We start from the raw sequence: 25307 nt of genomic DNA, 5'->3' as shown, positions 1-25307 counted from the left end.
CATGTTTTTGTTGAATGTCTCGGACTACTTCTAAAAACAAAATCAGGAAACCAGTACGTTCTCACAATGATGTGTACTGCAAACCGGGAGTGTGACGAGGGGCTGCCTCTGCTGTTATTCGCTGTCAGAGAGACAAATCAGAAACCTTTAGGGTTCAGTCCCACTGACTGTTTGTGGCCACACTATACGTGGACCATTGCGTCTGTTAAAAGAAAAATTCCTCTTGGACAAGTTAAATTCCAAAGAGAACATACTTGATTACATTAGCTTGAGGCAGAGATGGAGCGACTGCATAATACCCGCAGTCTTGATTGTAATGTTTTTCATTGACCTACATGTCATCAGGACACTGCTCCCCAGCACACGGTAACATAAATGGTTTTAAACTAGTTTTATGTTCAATGACAATATTTGTCCTCGGTTCTATGTCTGGAATATACCAGGTGTACCAAAAGCATTATTATAACCTGTAGCAGCAGATTGTGAGCAGGACTCATGATAGCCAGCCGAAGGGCCCACTAGAGGCCCACTTGCAAATATTACAAATGACATATAATACTTAGCAAACACTGAGAATTAAAAAGTCATTTCAGTCTAACCTATTATGTCAGACATACTCTAAATCTGCAAAGAATGAACATTTAATCATAGCTTGAAGAGAAAGATCAAGAAAGATCTTTCTCTTCAAGAAAGATCTTTCTTGATCCAAACTCAAGAAAGAGTTGGGATCAAAGCATCAAAGCACGTCAGATGTACGTCCCAGTCATCTTGTAACAGTCACTACCACCCAGAGCTCCTGAACCCTATGCATCAGTCTTCCTTTTTTTAACTTCCACCATTTATTGCTTTGTTTTCCCTTTACTGGTTTTCTCTTCTTGATTTCCACAGGCATTCTAGAGACTACCATCCAATGCCATCCTCATATCAACTTTCAGCCTCCCATGTCTTTCAGATTGCATCTTGTGCACACAGTAGTCGACACAGGTCTTATACATCTCCCTGCTCCTCCCTCTTGCAATGTGTTCAAAAAAATCCATGTCCATTCTTTATGCAAAATCTACTAGTATCTGCACATCTCTCCTTAACACCATACCAACACCTCCCCATCACCTCTGTTCCTTCCATCTACATATGTGTTGAAGTCAGCTTCATTCAGCACTCTTCCCCCTGGGAACACTCTCTACCACTTTTAAAACGAGTCACAACTGTAAACAGCTATTCACAATAATAACTGTACGCTCTGTTGTCTCTCAGAGCCTTTTAAGCTGACGCTGTCAGCTCTGGGGCTCTCCTTATAAGTTCAAAGGGGCAGGCCGAGTGTGACGTAGCGGGGTCAAAGGTAATTTTGTACGTCGGCGTGGTGGTTTGGCGCCAGCAAATTTCGCGGGGTAACGGCACAAGACACAGAAAAGGAGGCTGAAATAGGAGCCATTAAAAGCTGCACTTCACAGAAAACAATCCAGACAGTGAAGCGTGGTGGCCGCTGAAGTGAAGCTTATTTGCTGCCGTCGGTGCTGTGTATGTGTCCCTTCTCATAACTCCGACCTAGGTGAGCAGTGAGTGTCAGCAGCGGGGACGTGCTGTGTGTGTTGGCTGAAACAAACAAACAAACAAGCAAGTGTAAACAGTCGTTTGGTTAGCCATGCAGGTTTGTGTTCTTGTTAGTGAGGCTAAATAAGGGCAGATGAGCAGGGACGTTTTAGCCGCAGCGTCGTCTGCCTGTGTGTGCGCCGGCGCGAAGGCAACTTTGCTAGCCGGAGACTCGACGTTTAGCCTGCTAGTGCTGCTAATTTGTTAAAGCTAGTTAGCAGGCTGCTAATTGTTCAGTCACGATTCAGAAAATGCGTCCAGAGGTTTTGATGTGTCATTTCAAAATAGTTGCTCTATTTGTGTAGAACCCAGCAATGGCATTAGTAGCGAGACACTGACAGACTGATTTGGGAGGCGTTTACATCGCCAGCTAAAACGAACATGTGTCGCAAGCCTGTATTTGAAGCCCATTCTTCACTGTGTTACAGCTGTATCTACAGTGGCGGGTGATCGCAGCTTCACCTACTTCTCACTGAGGTACGTAAATGCATCTTTTTACTTGTGTGATTATTTTGCAATGTGACAGTTCTGGGGTAGAAGCCCGCTGTTATAAACAGCTAGCTTATGCAGTGTGAAATAGTCAGACAAGGAAATTGCCCCCCCTTCAACCCCCCAGCACACATATAGACACACACAAACTAAATTCAAGTGGAAATCATCACTAGTACTAACGATGGAAAATTAGATAATTGGGATAAAAAAATATGTCAGAATATCAGTGATGCAAATATATGGTATTGACAAATATCTCCAGATATGGCGTCTGCCAGTGCTGTGTCACAACTGTGCCAGTTACAAATTTAACTTTGTATAATATTTATTAACACATCCAAACCCAATATCTGAATGAATGAGAGATGTGTTTACAGATGTGTTAGTAAAGAAACAGGAATTAAATGTGCGTTCTGAACAGAAATGTTTATTTTATGTATTTGTGTGTAGTTTTAAAAATTAAAAAACAAAAGCTAAAAACTAATCTCCATATAGCTGGAGGGCAAACGCAGTGTGTACGTACCCTCAGGTGGTAAATGAGAAACGTGGTTGAAGAGAGACACAGTGGACTGGATGTTGCTGTGGTTTAAAGACAGTGAATTTGATAAACTCCAGAGTCAAACAGAACAACAGACGTTTGGTTTAAATTAACTGCACTTTTGGGATTTTATTACAACTGTGAGTCTGATTTCTTCTTTTTCCGTTGAATTCTGACTTGAGCTGCCACTAGGCTGCACTTTTCAAGAAGATTCTGATCTAGGGTGCATAAACTCTGGACAGTCTATTACAGGGCAGTTCTATAAAAGTTTATTTTTATCCATTTTCCTCATGTTTCTCCTCCTTTTCTGCTCCTCCTCTTTAAGGGCGAGAAGGTGAGTAATAATGATGGCGACGGCAGGGCCTCTGAGCAACTCCAGCTTCCTCCCTCTCCTCGAGTCTCTGGAGGACAGCACTGCTGGACAGTCAGAGCAGACAGATGCCTACCTCACCATCGCCAAGTAAGTTACGAGCCCCAGTATGTCAGACTTTGACGTAAGTTAGGACTAGACCACAAGTGACAGAATATTCTATTGTTGCTGTACAGTCGGCTCAGTGGAGAGGAGGGGCGCCAGTTCCTCCCTGCAGTTGAAAAGCACTTTTCTCGTTTGGGTAAAGCCATCTTGGTGAGTCTTCTGTGCGCAAAATTGTCGGAAACTTACATTTTCCATGCTTATATTTAAATTTTAAGCCTTATTTTCTTATGCCACTTCCAGGCTCACATAACTAGTCCAAATGCTGAGCTGAGCCAAGCTGCCTTACAAGCCTTGGGGTTTTGCGTATACCATTCTCATGTTGTCTCTGGAGTGTCAGGTAACTTCATGTGTACATCAGACAGCATTTGTGTCTTGCACCGAGAAATGTTTTTCCTTCTTGTACATATGACCGTAAATGCTTTGAACCTTGACATCATCACTGCAGATCTGACTTGGCCAGATGGAACTGTTATTTTTGTTTGTTTTTTGCAGAAGTCTTTGCAGCGGAAATACTGTCAGCACTTTGCTTGCTGGTGTCGAAGGCGACTGATAAGAACACTTGCACCAGGGCATTGTGGGTGATTTCCAAACAGAGCTTTCCTGCAGAAGAAGTCTCTAAAAAAGTGAGCAGCACCTGAACCTTATGTGCTACAATTTCAGAAAGCATCATGGTGTACTGAAAATGTTGTCAGGTCAACACTGCTGAAAACGTAGCAGTGATTTCAGGAGCAGAGGCGTTTCCAAAGCTGCTGTATTGATCCGTGTTGCTTCTTCTACACTCAGGTGCCGTCCATACTGGGAACACTGGAGAGCGTGTGGAAAAGGGAAGACATCCACTCTGTGGTAATGGAGCATGAAGCCTTGAATGTCATAATCAGGTAAGATTTATTTGAAGCCAGACTTCTGGATAACCAGAGTATTTTATTCTGCCCTGTTTTCCTTTAATCATGCTCTGTGGGACATTCTCACTTTGGGTCGAGGGAAATGTCACACAAAATGGAATATTAACACTCCCTGCAGCTTTCTACAATAAGTAATTTTACATGATGATGAGAAATGCATTACATATTTTATTTGAAACTCCCAGCATTGCTTTTTAGTCTGGATAAATAGAAGTTGCCAATGTCCTTTCTTTAGTTGTCACACCTCTTTCATGTTAGCCTCTGGTGGAAGAAAACACATCTGCTTTTAGTGCTATTGCTTAGTGTAATATGAGTTAGAATACTGAGCGTCTGTTTGTGAACAGATGTTGGGCAGGTAACTTGTGCATTTTGTTCCCCTGCTGTGCATGTCAGGGGCCTTTGGCATAGACCAAGAAACATTCTTTCTAATGGCCAGCAGAGGGCAAAAAGTCCAGCTGTGTAGAAGTGTGACAAAACAGTCATTATGAACACTTTATGGATTCAGTTGCTAGTTTGAATTCCTTATATGAATACACATACTTAGTCAATAAAGCTCATTCTGATTATTGATTACAACATGAAGGCAATTTTGGAACTTGTGGTCTTCATTATGGCCAGAAGGCCAGAAAAAGAGGAGTATAGCTAAGGTTGTTACTGCCATATGAGCAGTGTTCCTCACTTACTTAGTCAGAGCTACCCCTCACTCTTCACATCCAGTTTCAAAACGCTAATATGGCATTGGCCACACAAAGAAGCTTCACAGTGGGACTCTGTGGACCAGAGCTCTGACTGCAGCTGATCGGCTCTCGCTGAAGTGCTTCACAAACCTTCAGCCAACTCCAGCAGGGAGAGAAATTACACATTTTGGATAATGAATGTTCCCCCAAGTCCGATGTTACAGCAGTGGTGGTACTCTCATTGGTGCAGCTTTCATTTCAGATCTAAAATTCTAGATTGTGTCATTCCAGATTTTATTGGTCAGCTTGTCTTGTTTGAAAGTGTGGCCTCTTTTGTGTCATAAGTACTGCACATGGATAGCTAAAATATTTATATTGGAAAATGAGATGGGGCTCTCTTTCCTTGGTGTTTATAGGATGCTGGAGCAGGTGCCCACCCAGATGGGCGAAGGAGCAGTACAGTGGGCAAAGCTGGTAATCCCTCTGGTGGTCCACTCTGCATCAAAGGTGCGTCTGCGGGCCGCCGCAGCCATGGAGATGGGCATGCCCCTTCTACTGGAAAAGCAGAATGAGGTGTCTGCTGTTATTGAAACAATGATGTCCACAGTGAGTAGTCTAACGTCTCTATGGAGTTTGATGCTTGGTGTTGCTTGTGAAAAGGGAATTGTAATAATCTCTGCTCAACTGTCTTTGTGTCTTCATAGAAACTGATACCAGAACTGCAGAAACTTTTCATGTCCAAGAACGAAACCAATGTCCTGAAGCTGTGGCCTTTGTTTGTGAAACTGCTTGGGAAGGTAAAGTCTGTATATTTGGTCTCCGATATTTAAATAAATGAGTGTAACTTAGTAGTCATTGCGTCCAGAAATTCTGAGAAAGGCCTGTTGGGTTTGCTTAAAACTTTGGAATTCCTTGTTCTTTTTGAATGATAAGAATGGCCTGATCAGCCAGGTTAACTGTGTCTCCTGCACAGCTGCTGCACAGAGGAGGTCCCTTCATCAACTCTCTCCTGCACCTGGAGGAGCTTGGTTTCCGCAGCTCGTCTCCTACCATTAAGAAGATCGCCTTTCTTGCCTGGAAGAGCCTCATTGATAACTTTGCTCTGAATCCAGGTGAGCCCCATTACACTCATCCTGTCTTTAATAGGAAGTTCAGTGGTCAAACTGAAATCTTAAACCTATACCCTTGGTGCTCCCGAAGACATCTTGTGCAGTGCCAAACGTATGAAGCTCTTGATGCAGCCGCTCACATCCATCAATGTCAGAACAGAAGCCCTGCTGCTCACCAAGGTGGAGGTGTGGTGGTACCTGGTGATCCAACTGGGGCCCAACCTGTCACCCAACTTTGATCAGGTTAGATTCCCGGTTTGTTTTTTCTAAAAACAAAAAACAAAACAAAGATTATTTTATAGAATTAATTTTCTTCCTTGCAGTTCTGCTTCTGTGGCAGAGTGGACTGGCTGCAGCGCCACACACTTGTCACACTGATTTGCTCTGTTCACAGTAAACTTGGTCATACATTATCCCTAATTCTCTGACTTTGTGCGACTTTTAGTGTGTGATTGCAGTCACTGGTGAAGCTATAGGGTAGTTTTTCTCAGTAATTAGTCATGTTTAAAAGGTACTGCAGACTTAAGCTAATTGACACTGCGGTAATAACTAGAGATCTGTTATAAGTGATTTTAAAGTGTTTAAGTGTGGGACAATTACAGTAAACAGTCAGACATCCTGCACTGTGCTTATTTATTTATTTAAATGCACCTTATTCCACATTCTTTTATCAGTTTAACTTTGACCAGTCTAAGATGAGCTAACCTTCAGTAGTACCACAGTTGGGAACTTAGCCCTCTTTCAGCAGTAGATACTAGTCCTACTTTAATACTTCATATGCATCATAGCTGTATAATAGTGTAATCAACTCTTTGGGTTACATGAGTCAATATTTAGACATCTTGGTAACAGAGTTTACTTCAACAGTGAACAGTCACGGAGGTCCTTTTTAATAATTTTATGTAACAGTACTGCATTCTTCTTACTTCTTAATTCATGCAGACACAACTTTATTTCCATCTACACAGAGTTTACTAGCTTGTCAGTTTTTCCTAACGTGTGATGAAGTGTGAAACTCTGGTGTGAGTGAAGTGTTTCTGTGTCTTTCAGGTTTCTGTACCTCTGCTCCAGTGCACAATCGGCTCCGACTCTTCCTCTTCTATACCAGGCACTCCTTCCAGAACTATCGCTCAAAATAGCGCTGCTGCTCCTGGTACACCCAAGACTGGTACGGTTACTCCTCCACATGTAATGCACTAATCCAGCTTACACAGACACTGATGTAGTGTTTGTTTCGGTCTGCAGCAAGTGCTCCAGGCTTCAACAGCCCAGCCAACACATCTCGGATGAGCCTGAACTCCAGCATCCAGCTCGCCTCCTCGATACCGTCGATTCAGCTGCTCGGACTAGAGATGCTGCTGCACTATTTTCGAGGTCCAGAGGTTGTTGCGACTGCAGCAAAACACAAACTCATCCTGAGTCTCGGTGGGTCAGAGTCACATGTTTTCTGCATTAGCCTGCTTTATAGTTGTTCCTTCAGGCTCCACACAAGGAGATGCAGAGATAAACCCACTGTTTCTAAAGAATATGCCTTTTAAATTTCAAATACTTTTTCTGTTTCATTTTCTCCATTGCTCTGTCCAGTTCCATTTTGGTCTTTTTTTCTGGCAATGGGACCACAGGGAAGAGAAAGTGTTTTACTGTAGATGCGGAAATGTCCCAGAAATGCTCATGTTTCTGCAAATTTGTCTCCAAGTGCAAATTTAAAAAAACCATTCACAGGAACACAGACAAGAAGATCTCATCCAGTTTGGTGTTTAAAGAAGTACTTGAGTTTAGTGTGTCTCCTCTATACCTTTTATTGTTTTTCTTTGTAGAGCCCCTGAACCACCCGCTCCTCTCTGGTGCTTCCTCCTTTACTAAACATGCTGCTGTGCTCATCTCGAATACCAGAGATGGCTTCATCAACATCGGAAAAGATGCTCCAGGTAAACCTCACAGAAACATCCACCGACTGACATTCACCTCGACTTTGATTTGGAGATGAATTTTCAAAACTAAATATATTTGAATGCATTAGAAGAAAAATGGCATTTTGTCACCAGTGCTTATTCACACTGGTCCAAACAAAGCCATTGCTGCTTTCAGGCGTGATGCGGAAGTGATGCATCATTTTGGCTGTAAAAATTGAGCCTCGCCACTTGTAAATGAGTCAGAGGGCTTTTTTCCCCTTAATGTTGTCACTGGGAATCTTGATGTTAATGAGGAAATCTTTTTAAGATGAGGAGTTGGAGAAAGGAAGTAGTGTTAGGGCGACAGACTGCTAATCATGTAGGTCTGTGATAAGAGGTCTAAAAGTTCTTTGTCACAGACTGTTGAAGGATTTGTTGGAAAATAGGGTGACTGATTACTTAAACCTGAAACCTGCTCTCCTAAGTCCATATAAACATAAGCTTATAAGCTCTTTTCTCCTGCAGAATCTCTTCTGACCCTCATATGGACAAGTCTTGTCCGGTTTGTTTCCCTGACCATAGAGTCCGGTAAGTAGTGAAGGTACCTGATTGATTTGACAGTGGAGCTAACTGGTTTGTGTGTAATGTTTATGGTGGGATAATCTAAAATGTTTAATTCGTTTGCATGTATTTATTTGTCTCGTTAACAAATGTAAGTTAGATTTTTGATAAAGAAGTAACAAAGCATGGAGAAAGCTGCGGGAGCCTTTATGCACACAGACTTTAGTAATCATTCATCTTTGCTGGCAAAACTGTGGCAGTGATTATCTGCAGAGAAACAGAAATGTCAGCAGTTTCCACTGCTCTTTGTTTTTGTTGTAGTTAAATAACTAATCATGGGTTAAATTTCTAGTTGTGTTGTGGCTGCTGCTCAGCAGGGTGGGCTCTTAAAGTCGTGGGTCTGACCTCAAAGCGCCACATAGAGCACTCAGATTGGGTCTGAGCTTTGTTCCATGGGAGGACGAGCGAGACCTCACTGTCCTCTTCTGCCTGACCCTGTCACATCTCATCATCAGTTTAAGTTGGAGCGTTCAGGTCTTCAGTCTGGACTGCTGTGACAAGACTACAATTCTGAGGGGATCTGTCCCCAATGATGACTCATCTCAAGCAGAGCCTGAAAAGACGACAATATTGATGTTGGACTCGCTGCTGAATAATACTTGTGCTCTGTCGTTAGGCAATAAGAAGGAGCGACAGGGAAGCGAAGTACTGACACTGATGCTTCAAGCTCTGCAGAGTATCATCGCCTCAGAATCTCTGCCTGCAGACAGAGTCCTGGTAAGGTTATGCAGAAAGCTTTAAGACTGACTCACTTACTGAAAATTTAACTAGAATTATTCTGTTCATAAGAAACGCAGAGCTTTACAGACTGTCACTTATAGAAATGATTTGAGAAGCAGCACCAAAGGATAGGTTTTTATGTCAGATTGTATCATTCCTTGAGTTGTTTCTGATATTGTTAGCGTTTTACCTGTTTTAATGAATCAGAATACTTTATTAATCCCGAAGTACATTATAGGTTACAGCAGGCAGCACGCTAATGGCGCATGCGCACTTACAAAGGAATCTTCTGACCAAACTTTACACAAACATCACATTGGGAAGTCATGTCAGAAAGGTAGGCTGATAGGAAAAAACAACGAAAATACATAACATGAGGTGAGAGGAGGAGAAAAAAAAACTCCACTCAGATTGAGCTCCTAATGGGAGAACAGTTTGAGAACAGAACAAAAAACGCCCCAGCACAAAAAGCACATGACTATCAATACACCATAGAAACACAAGACAAGCAACAGGGGCGGGTAAGGGTGAGAGAGAGCCGGTGTAGACAGCGCATCCGGTCCTGCAGCATGTCTGCGCTGGACATCTGCCCCGGGAGGGGACAAGCATCGAAGGCGTTTGGAAAGGGAGGGGGGATGAGTGTGTGTGTGTGTGTCCAGAGTTCAGCTGAGACGGTGTCCTTCGCCCTGCCAGGCTAAGTAAACAATCTTCCAGCCAACCCAGGTGGCCTTGCGTAGGATAGGAAGAAACAGTCTATGCACAGTCTGTTATCAGGGTGTTTTTGTTCGGCTACAGCCTTGAGACCACAGCTGGCTTCTCCAAGATGTTATCCAATTTTCGCTCAGCGGTCTTATTCTGAGTGTTCACGGTAGCCTCAAGCATCTCCAAGATCTTATCCGTGCTGCGTTCGATGAGCCCATTTTGAGAACTCACGACTTGTCCCATCGTTTCAATCACAGTGGGCAGCCTTGTGGGGTTTTGAACAGCTGATTCCGTTTTCTTTAATCTTCGATAAGCCAGGGCCAAGCCAGCTCCAATCAGCAAGAACCCTGTTATCATGGTTCCAAACAGGTACATGTCTTCGATAGACAGTCCCACCAGGCACTGGGCTGCTTCTTGAGGTGTTGGGTCTGATTCAGTGCTCAGAAGTTGTTACTGCACTGACTGTTTTTGTTTTTCTTCTTAACCTTAGGTTCTGTTTGAAGCCACAGTGAAAGGAATTCCTCAGAGAGTTCTCAGTTCTGCATCTTATCAAGTGGGCAAGATGGACGTGCTAAATGTGAGTGCTTCATGGTTCAACGATTAGCATAGCTCCATGGAAGTGCTTACACAGAATGTTGCTTAAATGTTGTTTAACTCCTCAGGGAACACCTGCTCTCTTCCTCATCCTCCTCCTCTACGACAGCAGCATGCTTCCAGCCTACGTTGAGGATGAGAGGTGGGTCTACTACTTAGTTTGATTCTCATTCCACAGGAACACAATAAAAGATACTGGTAACATCTTGTGCATTACTTCCAGTAATTTTACTGAAAACTGTATAAACTGGGGGGGGGACAAGATAGTTGGTCACTTAGTCAAGACCTGCTACAAATGGTAAATGAACTGGTTCTTGCATAGCGCTTTTCTACTCTTCCTGAGGACCATACATACAAGCACTTTCTATGATTAAGTGCCTTCTATCTACCACGAGAGCTGAAACGGCTCACCTGGCTCCTTTCAGTGTTGAGGAGAAGAGGCTCTACTTTAAGTCTTGAGTCCCAGCCAACATTCGATGGAAGGGAAAAAATAAATAAATTCCTCCTCTTGAATCTGAGACCTCCATTCTTTTGCTCACCACTCAGAACTCGGGACCACAGGTGAGGGTAGGAACGTATTAGACTTCTAAATTGACTGGGGCGGCATCCGCATCACTGCTCCAGTCCGTCAATCTCACGCTCCATTCTCACCTCACTGGTATACTTAAAACCGCTCCACCTGGGGTAGTTACTAATCCCTGACTCAGAGTAGGCACGTCACCCTTTTCTGGTCTCAGCCTCGGGAGGCCCAACAGTCACTACAAACAAGTCCGACTTACTGGTGGCAATACAACACAAGCTCTCGCTATGGTTGAACAGGGATCTAATTACCATAATGGGCCAGACACCCCATACTCCTGAAGCACCCTCCACAATGTCCCATTGGATGCTCCTTTCCTGCTGTGTCCTCCTGTGGAGGCATCAGTACAAGTAATTATAACCACCTAAATTCAAATGAAGTGTACAATAATTTTTCAGCCTGTCAGCCACTTCCTCTATCTGCCGGTGGTACTTACCGTGCAGGCGCTTGTCCTTCCATGATGGTTCCTCCTCTTTCTTCAGTTTATGCTGCCTGAGTTATTCACTGAACGTGCAGCTGGTTGTGGCCATCTTCCTGATGTATTCGTGGCTGTTCATCGTCTCATCCTGGACCGTGGTACTGGCACTCACTAGTCCCTGGCCTCCTTCCTTCTGCTAAGCATACAGCCTCAGGGTGCTGGACTTGGGGGTGAAACCCTCCTTGCATGGTAAAGAGCTTCCTTGTCTTGATGTCAGTGGGTTCGATTTCCTCCTTTGGCCAGGTTATTATCCAAGCAGGGGATCACAGGGCAGGGCGTAGGTGTTGATAGCCTGGATCTTGCCTAGGGACCCTTACTGGATACAGACCCCACCCCGATATCCAGTTGCTTATATATTAGATATCTATGTATGCACACACTCTCATCTTCTTTGCTTAATGCATTGCCTCCTGAATCTGTCTGCAGGTTTTATCACTGCCTTCAAACGCTGGTCAACTGTGGACTGTCAGGTCCAACCTCCCCTCTAGCATTTGCAGAATCGCTGTTGGGTGCCATCAGCCGCAGTGCCACGTCTCTGCAGAACAAGGAGCAGCTGCTGAGAATGTGGAGCGTGGTCGTCAGCTCCCTCACTGACATCGTCACACAAGTAGGAGCGGGATTATTGACAATCACTGCTGTTGTTTAATAGGAACATTTAAAAAATCTTTGTTTCACTTTGTCTGCAACAAGTCAACTTTGAGAAGACAATAGTTTTACCTGTCTGAATGTTGAAGTTTTAGTGCAGAGTTTAGAGGCTTGTTTGATCGGCAGAGGGGTTCTAAGCAACACATTAGCCTGCTTTATAAAGTGGAACACAGGCACCGCGTGTTACTTTTTTTTGAGGACTGGAGCCAGCACTGTTTAGATAAATGTAGGGGATAAACTAGATGGGGCCAAGGATAAACTCTGACACTAATGATACTGATACAACTGCCAAAAGCATGTTTAAAAATGATTACTTTTGATAGGGTCAAGGTTATTTAGTATCCTTTCATAATATCATGACAGTGTTAGTTTTTCTACCTGTGTCTGTGTGGTTTCTTCCAGCTTCCTCCCACAGTCCAAAGACATAGACAGAAAAACGCAACATAATTCTCCAAAGCTGGAAGCAACTTTAGGGTTTGCACTGCAATGGTGGAAACCCTGAGTATGAAGAACAAAGCCTTGCTTGGTGGCCCACTTATTAATATATGGATGTAGAAAAATGCAAGTTTAAGACCAAATAAGTTTAGAATATACACCGCGTTCCAAATTATTATGCCAATTGTGTTTAAGTGTCATAAAGGTTAAATAAGTTGTTTTTCAATTAAACCCATGGATGAAATTGTGTCTCAGGGCTCTTTGGATGACTAAACTCAATCTTGGACACCTGTGATCATTAGTTTGCCAGGTGAGCCCAATTAAAGGAAAAACTACTGAAGAAGGATGTTCCACATTATTAAGCAGACCACCATTTTCAAGCAATATAGGAAGGAAAAATGATCTCTCTGCTGCTGAAAAGCGTGAAATAGTTGAATGCCTTGGACACATAATGAAAACCTCAGATATTTCACGAAAACTTAAGCATGATCACCATAATGTAAGAAATTTGTGGCTGAGTCAGAGCACAAATGGGTTCGTGCAGATAAAGGCACAATGATGAAGGTTTCTGCCAGACAAATGCATCAGACTAAGAGAGCAGCTGCTAACAAAGCAGCAAACACATATTTGAAGCTGCTGGTGCCTCTGGAGCCCTGCGAACATCAAGGTGTAGGATCCTCCAGAGACTTGCAGTTGTGCATAAACCTTATATTTGGCCACCCCTAACCAATGCTCACAAGCAGAAACGGCTGCAGTGGGCCCAGAACTACATGAAGACTAATTTTCAAACAGTCCTGTTCACTGATGAGTGCAATGCAACCCAGGATGGTCCAGATGGATGCAGTGGTGGATGGTGGACAGCCACCATGTCTCAACAGGGCTGCAACGTCAGCAAGGACGTGGTGGAGTCATGTTTTGAGCTGGAATCACGGGGAGAGAGCTCGTTGGCCTCTTTTGGGTCCCTGAAGGTGTGAAAATGACCTCTGCAAAGTATGTGGAGTTTCTGACTGACCACTTTCTTCCATGGTAGAAAGAGAAGAACTGTGCCTTCTGCAACAAAACCATCTTCATGCAAGACAATGCACCATCTTATGCTACAGCGAACACCTCTGCATCATTGGCTGCTATCGGCATAAAAGGAGAGAAACTCATGGTGTGGTCCCCATTCCTCCCTGACCTCAATCCTATTGAGAACCTTTGGAGCATCCTCAAACCAAAAAATAAGAGGGTGGGAGGCAGTTCACATCCAAACAGCAGCTCTGGGAGGCTATTCTGACATCCTGCAAAGACATTCAAGAAGAAACTTTCCAAAAACTCACAAGTTCCATGGATGCAAGAATTGTAAAACTGCTATCAAATAAGGGGTCCTATGTTAATATGTAGCTTTGACCTGTTAAGATGTTTTTGATTTCAGTAAAATTGATCTAATGCTGCAAATTCAACAAATTACCATTTTCAATTCTCTACTATCTATAAAATGTTTTGAAACTCTGTGCGTAATAATTTGGAACAGTGCATTTTGAGTCTATTATTTTTGAAAAACATACTTTTTCATTGGCAGTTTTGTTGAGTAACATTTGAGTTGTACTCTAATGGTTGATGACTCTAAAATTATGCTGACTGTCATTTGAATCGACTATTCAGAGGAAAAAAAAAATCAGAGAAAAACATCATTTGCATAAAAATTTGGAACGCAGTGTAAAGTTTTTTTGTTTTGTTTTTTTGTACCTTAACGTCCTGTTAAAGTCTTATTTAACAAATGTAGCACCAGCGTTTAACTTCCTTTGACTCTTTTATTTTGACAGACTAATGAAGTGAACCAAGGTGACGCTCTGGAGCACAACTTCAGTGCTATGCACTCTGCCCTGATGCTCCCCATTACACATCTCTTACACGGCACACCACTGCCACAGGTCTGGTGCAAATGGAACAACCATAAAGAAATAACAAAGTCATGCTTTCCATTCAGTCCGCTTCAATGACCTCATTCTCATTCCTTTAATTTCTTCAGCTGGCTCAGAAGTCGATGCTTTCTTCATGGTCCAAGCTCTACAAAGTATTTGCTTGCTGCTCTGCATTGGTGGTCACAGCTGAGGAGAACATCTGCTGCGAGGAGCTCTGTGCAAAGATGGATGCTGCAATAGACAGAGAAGCCCTAAGGGTGAGTACATGGTGACGTATAAACAGCTTTACATAGAAGCTTTCCAGCCGAGTATAACAAGCTCAAACCTAATAAACATGACTTTATTTCATGTTCCATAACAAATATGGACAAAAAATAAACCTTTTCAGAGATGTGAATATTTGGAAAATAAGCTGATTCATCAATCTGTCATGATTTAAAAAAATTCCACAGAGGTAAGAATATTGCTTGCAGCCTTTAGAAGAACTCTAATCTGACTCTGATCCTTCAGGTTCCTTCGACGTGTAATGCTGTTGCCAGTATCCTCCATGTCATGGTCGAGTGTGTGGACTTCTCTCCGTACACGCCTCAGTTTCAGCAGAAGCTTAAGTGTAAGAACTGAAACGAGCTTTACTTCATCTTTTATACAAATTACACACATGCACTTAGTTTCTAAACCTGTCATTTCTTCCAGCCCCCCATACTCCTGTGAATTGGATGCGAAAGAGGAATAAAGCCCTGGGCAACCTGTCTATGTTCCAGTCCCTGCTGGTACAGTGTTTAGAGGTTTATCTGGAGGACCCTGAGACTTCCTCTGAGGCAGTAGGCTCGGCCCTGCTGTCCGTCCTTTCTGCTCTCTTCACAAACCTCGTTCTGGCAAATGTTGTCCAGGAGGCTCTGAACTCTCTGATTCATCCCCTCACTCTCCTTTATAAAAATGCAGCCAGTGAGCCATCCAAGTTCACCTCACAGCTTCTGGGAAAGGTGGGCTCCTCATCAGCTGACCAAGTAGGTTTTTAGCATTTGTCATTTTAGGGTTTAGTTTTAATGTCTGTCCTTTTCTCTTCCCTTCCTACAGTTGGAGAAGCTTCTTGGTGAGGTTTTCAACTGCTTGCAAAGCCGTTCCTCTCTGGCCCACAATGATGAACTCCTGGCTTTGCTCTCTCCTCTGCTTTGTGTGGTGTTTCCGCACAAGAACAAGCACCTCCGCACCTCAGTCACCCAGTTCTGGAACTCCACCTTTGCCAATGCAGTCAGCCTCACGTATCCTGATGAGATGAGGTGATTGTCTTCATTAATTTTTTTTAATGAGTTCACAATTTTTATTGCATTTAAAAACTACTACTGTGGAAAAAGTACTCCTACAGAGGCTCCTAGTCCCTGCAGGGGCATTCCTATGGCTTTAAGACTCTAATGTTTAATATAAACACAGGCCAGTACTGAGCCAGGTGAAACAGAAGACCCCGATCATTCTTCCTGGCTTCGAGGTCGTCAGTTATCCCGATGAGCTCAGTGGACAGTATTCAGTGAGTTGCCCTAGTTATCTTTGTTTTTCACTTTTGTGATTTCAGCTTTATTCAGCACTTTCTCTCTGTCTCTGTGTTCAGAGTGAGAATTCTCAGTTGGAGACAAAGCTCAGCGGGATGCCGGTTTCATCTGTGGGGAAGAGGGACTCGCTGCTGGGAAAGACTGCTGAGCTGAAGGAGAAGAGCTCAATGAAGACCAACAAGCCAGTTTCTGTAATTTTAGAATCAAACTTGATAATTTCCTGAGGGACATGTTGGATGAAATAAACACATTGGGGGGGAGGAAAAAAAAGACACAATTAACCAGCCAGCTTATCCATATTGATTTGTTTAGATACTCATATTAAAAACACAACATCAATTAGACATGTTATAATTAATAATCCCTTATTGTCGCCCTTAATTGCAAAACTGATTTCATCTGTTTCCCTTCAGACAAAACTGGACTTTGGTTCACCCAAGCCACCCCGCAGGGAGGTCTTGGAAGAAGAGGCATCCATCGACTTTGTGTTCATTCCTCCTGAGGCGAAGGAGAGAGTTCTGACAGAGCATCAGAAAGAGGTGAAAAGGACTAAAAGGTCAGGTTTGCCCTCTTCAGCCTGTTTTCATTTGCTCATTTGGATTTCACATGATTGTTTATGTAAAGCAAATGCTTTTTGTTAAAGAGTTGACATTCCTGCCATGTACAACAACCTTGATGCCTCTCTGGATACCACGGCCTTCACACAGTACACGCAGAGTCAAGAAGACTCTTTGTAAGTTCTCAGAATCACAATAAATCCCTGCAATAAAACATATTCAGAATTAACAGAGAATTTATTTATATTTTCCTCCACAGGGACAAATTGCCAACTGAACAAGTCGATGTTGTAAACAAAAAGACTACTGACAAGGTAACAAAACACACAACTCCACTTTTAGTTGACTACATAAGCTAACAGCAATGAGTACATACATAGATAACATAGACATTGTTTTGTTCTTTTCTATAGGCACCAAGCAGCTCAACATTGAAACCAAACTGTGCAATTGCCAAATGAACACTATATAGATATATTGATCAGTTAGTTCTGGTGTACATCTGTAGAGAGAGTTGATAACTTTTATATTTTTGTTTCTTTTACCTTCCTCAGATGGACACTGAAAAAGAAGATGCTGAAATTCAAACGAAAGAGACGCAAGACTATGCCAGCCCAACAGATGCAGAGAAGTTGACAGAAAATGGCAAGCAGCAAGAGACTATCCCAGAGTGTGCAGATGTTTCGATGGAGGAGCATGCAAAGAGTGACGATAGGGGTGAAGATGTAGACAAAGAGTCTAAAGAAGGCACAAGCCCTAACATCTCTCCCTCATCCGATTTGGTTTCAGGGACTCCCCAGAAACCCAACAGTCGTCGTCAGTCTTTCATTACTCTGGAGAAGTATGTTGAGGGAAAACCCGCCAGCCCCAGCACTGCGTCCTCATTTACAGGCCCTCTTTTAAAGATATCCAATAGCCAAGAACCCTCTAAAACCAGCAAGACATCAGCCTCTCGGGACTCATCTCCTGTCACTTGTCCAAACTCTCAGGATTCCCAATCCATTCAGACAGGAAAATCTAGCTCTCAGTGCTCAGTTAACAATGCCGACGAGTCCCCTCGAAGACCCAAAGACTGTAGAACAAAAACTGAGCCCGTAAAGCTGACTGAGAGACTGTCTAGTGACTCAATGGAGGATGAAAATGTCATCCCAGATACACAGACTGAAATGGAGAGCACAAAAAGACCTTCTATTTCACAGGATATAATTCCCTCAAGTCAGGAAGAGGAATCTCAATCAGCTCTGGAGGATTCTCAGTCATCTCCAAGTCAGACATCTCCCAGTGAACCCAGACGATCTGGACGCCAGAGAGTCAGACCTCAGCTCCCTGGAGAGGACCCTGAGGAACGGGAAGCCAAATACTCACATGTCAAAAAGAGACGTTCTGGAGAAGAGCCTATCAGTGATTCTCCAAAGTCTCTGATGCAGAGCAGACCAAACACAAGAAGTAAGCAAGCTGCAGAGGATACCGGTAGAGAAGGATTGCGCTCAAGAGCTCAGAGGGACTCGGGTGAGTCGAGCCAAACCAATTCTCAAGGTAGAGCTCGCAAGAAGATCAAACTGAACACCAGTTCACAGGAGTTACTTGATAAACCTGGACGTAAAAGGAGAAGCACCAATGAGTCCAGCCAAACTGATTTAAGATCAGACAAGCAGTCGAATCATGAAAGCCAATCACAGGGTGGGCTTAGTCAACAGAGCAAAGCATTCAGTGATGAAGATGGATTGGAAAAAAACGTTTTGCCTGACACAAAGGAGTCTTGTCAAACTGCCACAGATGAGCAAGTAAACCACATTGAAAAAGACAAGGAGTCAGATACAGACTCCCAAGCAATCATTCTTTCTCCTCAAACTGGCGGTGAGTCCCAAAAGTCAGAAAACAATGGCGAGAAACCGAAGGGCTCTGAAATGGTTATTTCTTCACCTCAAGTTAAAGGCCAGTCGCAGGAGTCTGAGCCTATTGGCGACGCCAAAAAGGATTCTCAAGTTGTCACTACTTCTCCAACTAATAAGTCCCAAGTTGGCTCAAGCACGACAAATATTTTAGGCAAAGAACTACTCAAGGATGAAGACAACGAACTAGAAAGTAGAGAAGACTCTCAAGTGATCACACCTTCATCTACTGATAGCCCATCTAAACGTAGATCAAGAAGAAGTAAGGTATCATCTGAAGTGTCAGAATCTGAAGACAAAAATGACGATACAATTTCATCAGGAAGGCAAATGAGGTCTAATTCTCACATAACAAATTCTGTAGTCGGCCAGGCAGACGCTCGAATTGGAGGAAGGACTAGAAGGAGCAAGTTATTAGAGGAGCAACTAAAATCAAGTCCTAGCTCTACACCAGAGAGTTCTCAGTCATTAGATCTTTCTGGTTCAGAGTCCTCTCAAGGCAGGGGCAGATATTCCAGACGAAGGTCCTCTCCAGCGTTAATGGCAAGTATGGAGTCCTCAGAATCTGAATCCTCTGAGGTCAGAGAACACTCAGTCATTCCCAAAAAGAAAAGAGGGAGGCCCCGAGCATCACTTCAGAGACTTCTTGCAGTCGAATCGAAGGACACTATTGAGAAAGATATGGAAAAGTTTGACACCGATGCCTCTCAGGAGTTGGATAGTCAAATCACCGAAGCAAAAGATGTCACTGATTTGGAGGAATCAAAAACCCAAGATTCACCTAGTTCTGAGTTGATCCAGCATACAAATACAATTGAAGCTCAAAGTAAAGAAGAGTTGCCGATGGAAGTAGATGATGTTCTAGGTCCAGAACCTCAAGCTGATGACTCAAAGCAAAGGACTGTGCCAGCTAGTGACACAGAGCAAAGAGACTCTGAAACAAATGGTGATGATTCCACCACACAAAATCACACAGGGGACTTGGAAATGATTGAATCTGTCGAAGTGTGTAATGAACAGACACTTGCACCTCCTAATGAGGCAACGCACAGTGTGCAAGTCAGGGAGTCACCAGAGGAGAAAGCTGATGAAGTGGTGACAGAAAAACAAATGTTGGATTTAAATTCAGGTCCCCGAGGACCTCCTGAGGAGAACACGGACACGCAAATGGAGAGTCTAAAAGTTACTGGTGACCTTTCTGAGGAACAACAACATGCTGCTTCAATTCAGCATTCAGAGGCCAGTGCTGAGAAAGAGACCACACCACCACAGGAGAATGAAAAAGATGGTCAAAGTGAGATTGTGGAGGATGAACAGAATACTGCCAGCACTGATGCTTTGACTGATGTTTGTAAGACTTCATTGCAATCAGAACCTACAAGTAAAGGCGATTTTCTTGATTCTCCAGTGAAACAGAAGGACCTGGAGACTGTAATGGCTCCAGATATTGGACATAGCCCCAGCAGTGGCAAGACCAAAGGTACCTGGTCTCCTTCTGCTTCACCCTCTACCAGTATTCTTAAGAAGGGCCAGAAGAGACCACTGGAAGTGGACACTCCTTCACCTCTTGTTAAAGTGAGTGATGAACACATTTTGGTAAAATGTATTTCAAATGAACATTGGCTTGAAATATTTGTAACTTTTTTTTTGTTGTCGACTTGTAGTCCAGGCGTGTGTCCTTTGCTAATCCAATCCAGCAGCAGGAAACTGCAGACGACATCGATCGTCGTAGCCCAGCCATCAGAACCAGCTCACCTAGAAGGTCAAGGGTTACTAATATTCCACAGCCAAAGGTATGTTTGAGCATCAGTGTTTGTAATTGCGATATTTTACAACCATGCAAACCCTGACGGTCTTCTGCTTCTTTTAGCATGTCACTACTCCAACAAAGGGCTTGGTGATACTGAATCCTAGAAATCTTCACAGCCCAGGTTACAAGAGCTCCAAGAAATGTCTGGTAAGCACACAAACGTGATATTTCTCACCAGTAAGCTGCCACACACAAACAACATTTTAGCCCAGTGTGTTCTTTACTTCTAAAGCTTAGTTTCAGACTTCTGAAAAATACATGTGGCTTTTCTTTTGGATTAGATGGTGCCAGTTAGCTGCCCAGGTAGCATGCTGGCTGGTCAGGTACAAATATGAAAGAACTTTAATGTACCAATCAGATTTCTTCTTAAAGAAGTTCAGAAAGGAGTGCTGTTGCCATTGGAGATTATTAATACTCTGGTCTTTAATAGTTATTGATAACGCTGATCTCTCTTTAAATTAGTCGTCAACGTAATTGCGACTAGTCGACTACGATTAGTCGACTAGTCGCAATTACGATTGGCAGCCCTAATCTGGAATCCTGCATGAGGCTTCACTCATGTTTTTAGAATCATTTTTGTTGTTGTTTTCTTACCAGAAAGAGAAGGAATGACCCAAAAAACGCTGGCATAGGTCCAGAATTTCAGTCCCAGTAGCATTAACATGTTGATTATTACAGCTTCACATAGGTATCAGACTTCATCCTAATGATACATAGAACCTTTTTTGTCAGATTTCTGAAATGGGCCAGGAACCTCGACCTGTCTCCAGAGACTGCATCTACCCTGCCCTGGTTGGCTGCTCTACACCTGTGGAAGCTGTGCTGCCTCAGATTTCCTCTAACATGTGGTGAGGACAGCACGGGGTTCACCAAAGGAAAATTTTGGTCAAATATTTATTCTCTGTTAATCTCTGACCAAAGTAACCAAGACTCATTTTACCTTCAATCTTCCTCATAGGTCTCGAGGTTTTGGGCAGCTTGTTCGTGCCCGAAACATTAAAACGATCGGTGACCTGAGTGCACTGACTCCCAGTGAAATCAAGACTCTGCCAATTCGCTCCCCGAAGATCTCTAATGTGAAAAAAGCACTCAAAATTTATGAACAACAGGTACCTCAGTAGGCTAACACCACCCAGCACAAACACTAACATTACTGCAGCTTTTCCACATGTGCCTGATGTCTCACTGTCATTTTCCAGCGTAAAGGACGGGGCGGGGATGAATTGAAGAGCTTTGATGAAACAGAGATGATGACTTCTGAACTGGAAGAGACAAGTGTCCCTCAAAACACAGAAGAGGATAAACCGTCAGGCGACACACTGGGTATGTAAAAATTGTGTATTACATCAGTGACAAGTTAATGTCCTGAGTGATGCCATGCAAATAATCTCTTGATCTCTTTAGAATTATGTAAACAGAATTCCCCTTTGTGTTTGTAGCAACAGAGCTGGTGGACGAGCCTGTCTGTGCAGATGAGAGACCTGAGCAGGACGCCTCTGGGAATCTGACACCAGAGGTGCCAGATGGAGATGAGACAATTGAATGCCAGCTACCCCGAGACAGTCTGTCATCAGAAATAGAGACACTGTCCTGCAGAATGACACCACAGGAACTGAGCGTCTGCTCACCACAGCAGCTTGTTGAGATGCACGATCAGTTGGGAGGCATGATGAGACGTGTCGTGGTTGAGCTGCAGACTCGCCTTTGCCAGACAGACGGCAAACACTGAAAGGACTGAAGCGTCAGACGGCTGTATCTGTTATGAAGCACACACCGAAGGGTTTCAAGGACTGCAACAAAAGATACAAATATTTGAGGATGGTTTAATGAGCCCATTGTACAAAGAAGATTTTAGGGTTTTAACTTAGTATCCCTTTCGGGGGGGGGGGGTTTCCCTCTTGCTTGAAGGATTTTTTAATAAATGCAAGCAACACATTTCACATCATCTCTCATGCTATGCTTGAGGTTGGGTTTATACATTTAAGAAACACTGAAAGGGAAGCACAGTTGCACAGTGATGATTTTTAATAGCTGCAGTCTCTGCATTTTACATTTAAACTTTCTCTGCACATTGTTTTAAAGGACTGAGACATTTATAAAGTAATTCAATGTTCCCCATGTGCAGCTGAAGCCTTCATGCCTTGTTCATATGCTTTCCTCCCATGTGCATATTCTACAGGCTGATAAATTCCTGTGTTGTGATGTTTTGTAGTTTCAGAGTTTCTTTGCCTTTTGTCATCTCACTTAAATATCCTGTTTTGTTTTGATTTGTTTTTTGTTTTTTTACGTAGACATTCAGCACTTCATTCTTTGTGATTTTTATTTTTTTTAATGCTTAAATAAAATAATTTGAATATGCTCATTAAATCCTTAAACAGGTCTACATCTCCTTCTGAAAAAGTACAAAGATATTCGGTGCATTTCTCAGTTTTCTTGACATGTCTCCACACTGTTTGCTGGTCACAGTAAAGTTTTCTGCGCAGATTGCTGACTTTAAACAAAAGTCATAGCATTGAAATATACTTTTAAATACTAGTACTGCTTGTTTTGCTTACATCTGATTTCACACTTCCTTCTATTATGGGATCATAGCCGTTGATATGCTACTGTTATACATTATTGCAGTTATGGATTCAAAGGAGGAGAGGAAAGGAACACTCGTAAATCCATAAGTTTCCAGCTCCAGTCTTGGCACAGGCATCATTTTAGCTTCTCCATTTGGATCAAACTGATCTGTTACTACGTGAAGTATTTTATCAATATGCCACACAGATGTGTGAATTAAAGTGAATGATCTCTGCTGTGTGCTCATGTTGTGTTTTTGATATCGGTCTTTGCTGGAAATTCAAAATGCATCCAATCAGCACCGTCGCTATTTCCAAGCACTTCTATCCACATTGTAAATGTTTCCCTGTCCCTTTGGTGCCTGTTGCACCTGAAGCCCCTGTCATAGTACAGTGATGACAAACCCTGACACACCATAGTAACCAGAACCCTAGAAAGAAGTTATTTAAAAAAAAAAAAAAAGACCTAGTCTTCCTCATAATGCTCTTCCCTCAACCCTCTGTTCTTCTCTACAACAAATCAAATTACAGGTAAACACATCTGCCCCCTACACGACTTCACACAGATTCTAATCCAATCTCTGAAGCTAGTATACACTTTAATACACTCACTGTAATAGAACCTGTTACAGGTAAACTAATAAGTTGGAAATTTGGTCTCAACAAAATGGCCATTTCCAGGGCTGAATGATGTCCATTTCGCAATCCTACTACTACTTGAGGCTGCTAAAATTACCGCCGGTGGGTTTATATTGGAGTCAATTGAGAACCCAGAGCAGATAATAAGGACGTGGAAAGGTACCCTTTGCTTCAGTATGAGACCCCTAGGGGTGCGACAAATCCCAGTATTTTACACGTTGGGAATGATAATGTTCTGGATCCCTGTTTCTCCCCAGCTAGCTCACTCTTGGACGTGTTTGTTGTTTTTTTGTTTCCTCTCTTGCTCTCTCTCTCACTGCCTCCTGTCTGTCTGGGCAGAGCTCATTATGGGCTCCTGCCCTTGGCCCACGCACCTGGACTGATTATCACCAACTGCTGGTCATTGACCTAGTTTCCCTAGCAACTACTTGTGACTCAGAGCGTCTCAATGCTGGATCGTTGTACAACCTGAGTTTGTGTAGCCCCGGCAAATTCCTCATCTTATTTCCTTGTGATTCTCTAGCTTTTTTCTAACTATTTGTCTCTGTAAATAGATTCCCTGGACCTGCCCCTGTAACCTGTCCCAGATTCCCGAGTTCGGCTGAGTGCCATGGAGTGAGAAGGAGTCAGTGGCAGAAGAGCAGTGTGTGTAAACAGAAGAGAGTGTGGTTGTGTGCAATTTCCTTCCTTTGGAGCCCTGAACCCCTGCACATTGTATATATTTTGCAAACACACACACACACACACACACACACACACACACACACATTATGTTTAAAAAAACATAAACAGACGGGCTGTTCTGACTATTTCACAAACTGATGATCTTTGAATTTTCACGCACAATCATTTGCACTTACAATGATCTGAAAATGAGAAAAAGAATCCAGTGATCATCAGTTCTCTAGGTAAAAACGCCCTGTTGATGTCTTATATATACAGTCTATATATACAGACAGAACATGTTTTGTTTTTTGTTTTTTTCTCTCATCCACATCGAAAGGAGCCAGTTAAAGTGGTTCTGGCATCTGACAAGGATTCCTCCTGGGCGTTTCCCAGGTGAGGTGTACTGGCCGTCTCCCACCAAGAGGAGGCCCTGAATCAGACCCAAGACATGATGGAGTTCCCGTAGATAAGCTGGATGTGGAGAAGGAGGTCTGGAGTTCTCTGCTTAGGCTGCTGCTCCCACAACCCGGCCACAGATAAATGAAATAAGTAGACCAAATATAACTTGGTGTTCTAAAGAATATTGTTGTTTCCTTGCAGGACACCAGGAGAGATGAGCTCTCGATCACAGATGGTGTGGTCACCTGCAGGTTCATTGCATCTCCAGCCCACATCTACTGCCACTGTACTTAAGGGAAGTTGGGACAGTGTTAAAGACTTTCTTCAGACAATTGCATTTTGATGAGCTAAATTCATGACAGGCATTCAAGCAGTAATGCCTCGACTGACAAACGAACATACCAAGCTTCTGTGTTGTTTGAGCCAGAGACTACACTTGTGGATGAACAATAAAAACATTTATATTTATTATATTAGTAATGTAACTTGCAATAAAAAGTTATGGGAAGCTTGAACTTAGTTTCAGAATAATTAAATCTGAGACTTTGTTTTATTGAAAGGTTATTAAAGTTTTAAATTGTGTGACAAATAAAATAATCAATTATTAAGTAACACCAGCTACAATATTGGAAATATGTGTGTTGTTCAGCAGAACAGTGTCCAATATGTTGGCTGAAATGCTTTATTTAAATTAAAAAATAAAAGTTGGGCTGATTTCAACGCATTACAAGGAGTGTTTTAATTATTATTTTTCAAAATAAGCATACAGTGTTTATATTACGTGTTGAATTAGAAATAAGTTAAGGTAATGTGATTTAGTTGCATTCAACTTATATGCAGCAAAACTAAAAATAAGTTACTGAAGTGTTCAAATAATAT

At 42.8% G+C, this 25307-nt stretch overlaps 1 protein-coding gene across 1 annotated transcript; it reads left to right on the top strand.

Moving 5' to 3' along the window:
• Nucleotides 1-1391: 1391 nt before the first annotated feature.
• On the top strand, nucleotides 1392-22456 carry rif1 (replication timing regulatory factor 1). The gene is made up of 37 exons (XM_085374198.1): nucleotides 1392-1549; nucleotides 2019-2067; nucleotides 2946-3080; nucleotides 3167-3245; nucleotides 3336-3432; nucleotides 3588-3718; nucleotides 3879-3973; nucleotides 5091-5280; nucleotides 5379-5471; nucleotides 5648-5786; nucleotides 5875-6026; nucleotides 6834-6951; nucleotides 7029-7208; nucleotides 7601-7711; nucleotides 8201-8263; nucleotides 8913-9013; nucleotides 10209-10295; nucleotides 10381-10454; nucleotides 11797-11977; nucleotides 14256-14363; nucleotides 14462-14611; nucleotides 14865-14964; nucleotides 15048-15337; nucleotides 15432-15634; nucleotides 15786-15879; nucleotides 15961-16092; nucleotides 16315-16457; nucleotides 16545-16634; nucleotides 16718-16772; nucleotides 17013-19644; nucleotides 19759-19925; nucleotides 20015-20143; nucleotides 20221-20307; nucleotides 20893-21008; nucleotides 21119-21269; nucleotides 21360-21483; nucleotides 21600-22456. Exons 3-37 carry the CDS (start codon nucleotides 2965-2967, stop codon nucleotides 21887-21889), a joined length of 7068 nt encoding a protein of 2355 aa, XP_085230324.1. The 5' UTR covers nucleotides 1392-1549; nucleotides 2019-2067; nucleotides 2946-2964; the 3' UTR covers nucleotides 21890-22456.
• The last annotated feature ends 2851 nt before the right edge of the window (nucleotides 22457-25307 follow it).

This window comes from Diplotaxodon limnothrissa, linkage group LG16 (assembly GCF_057381915.1).
Source record: "Diplotaxodon limnothrissa isolate DT_005_m linkage group LG16, D_limnothrissa_male_GT1.1, whole genome shotgun sequence".
NCBI lineage: Eukaryota > Metazoa > Chordata > Actinopteri > Cichliformes > Cichlidae > Diplotaxodon > Diplotaxodon limnothrissa.
Note: the sequence above shows the minus strand (reverse complement) of the source record. Positions and strands in the feature narration are given on the sequence as shown.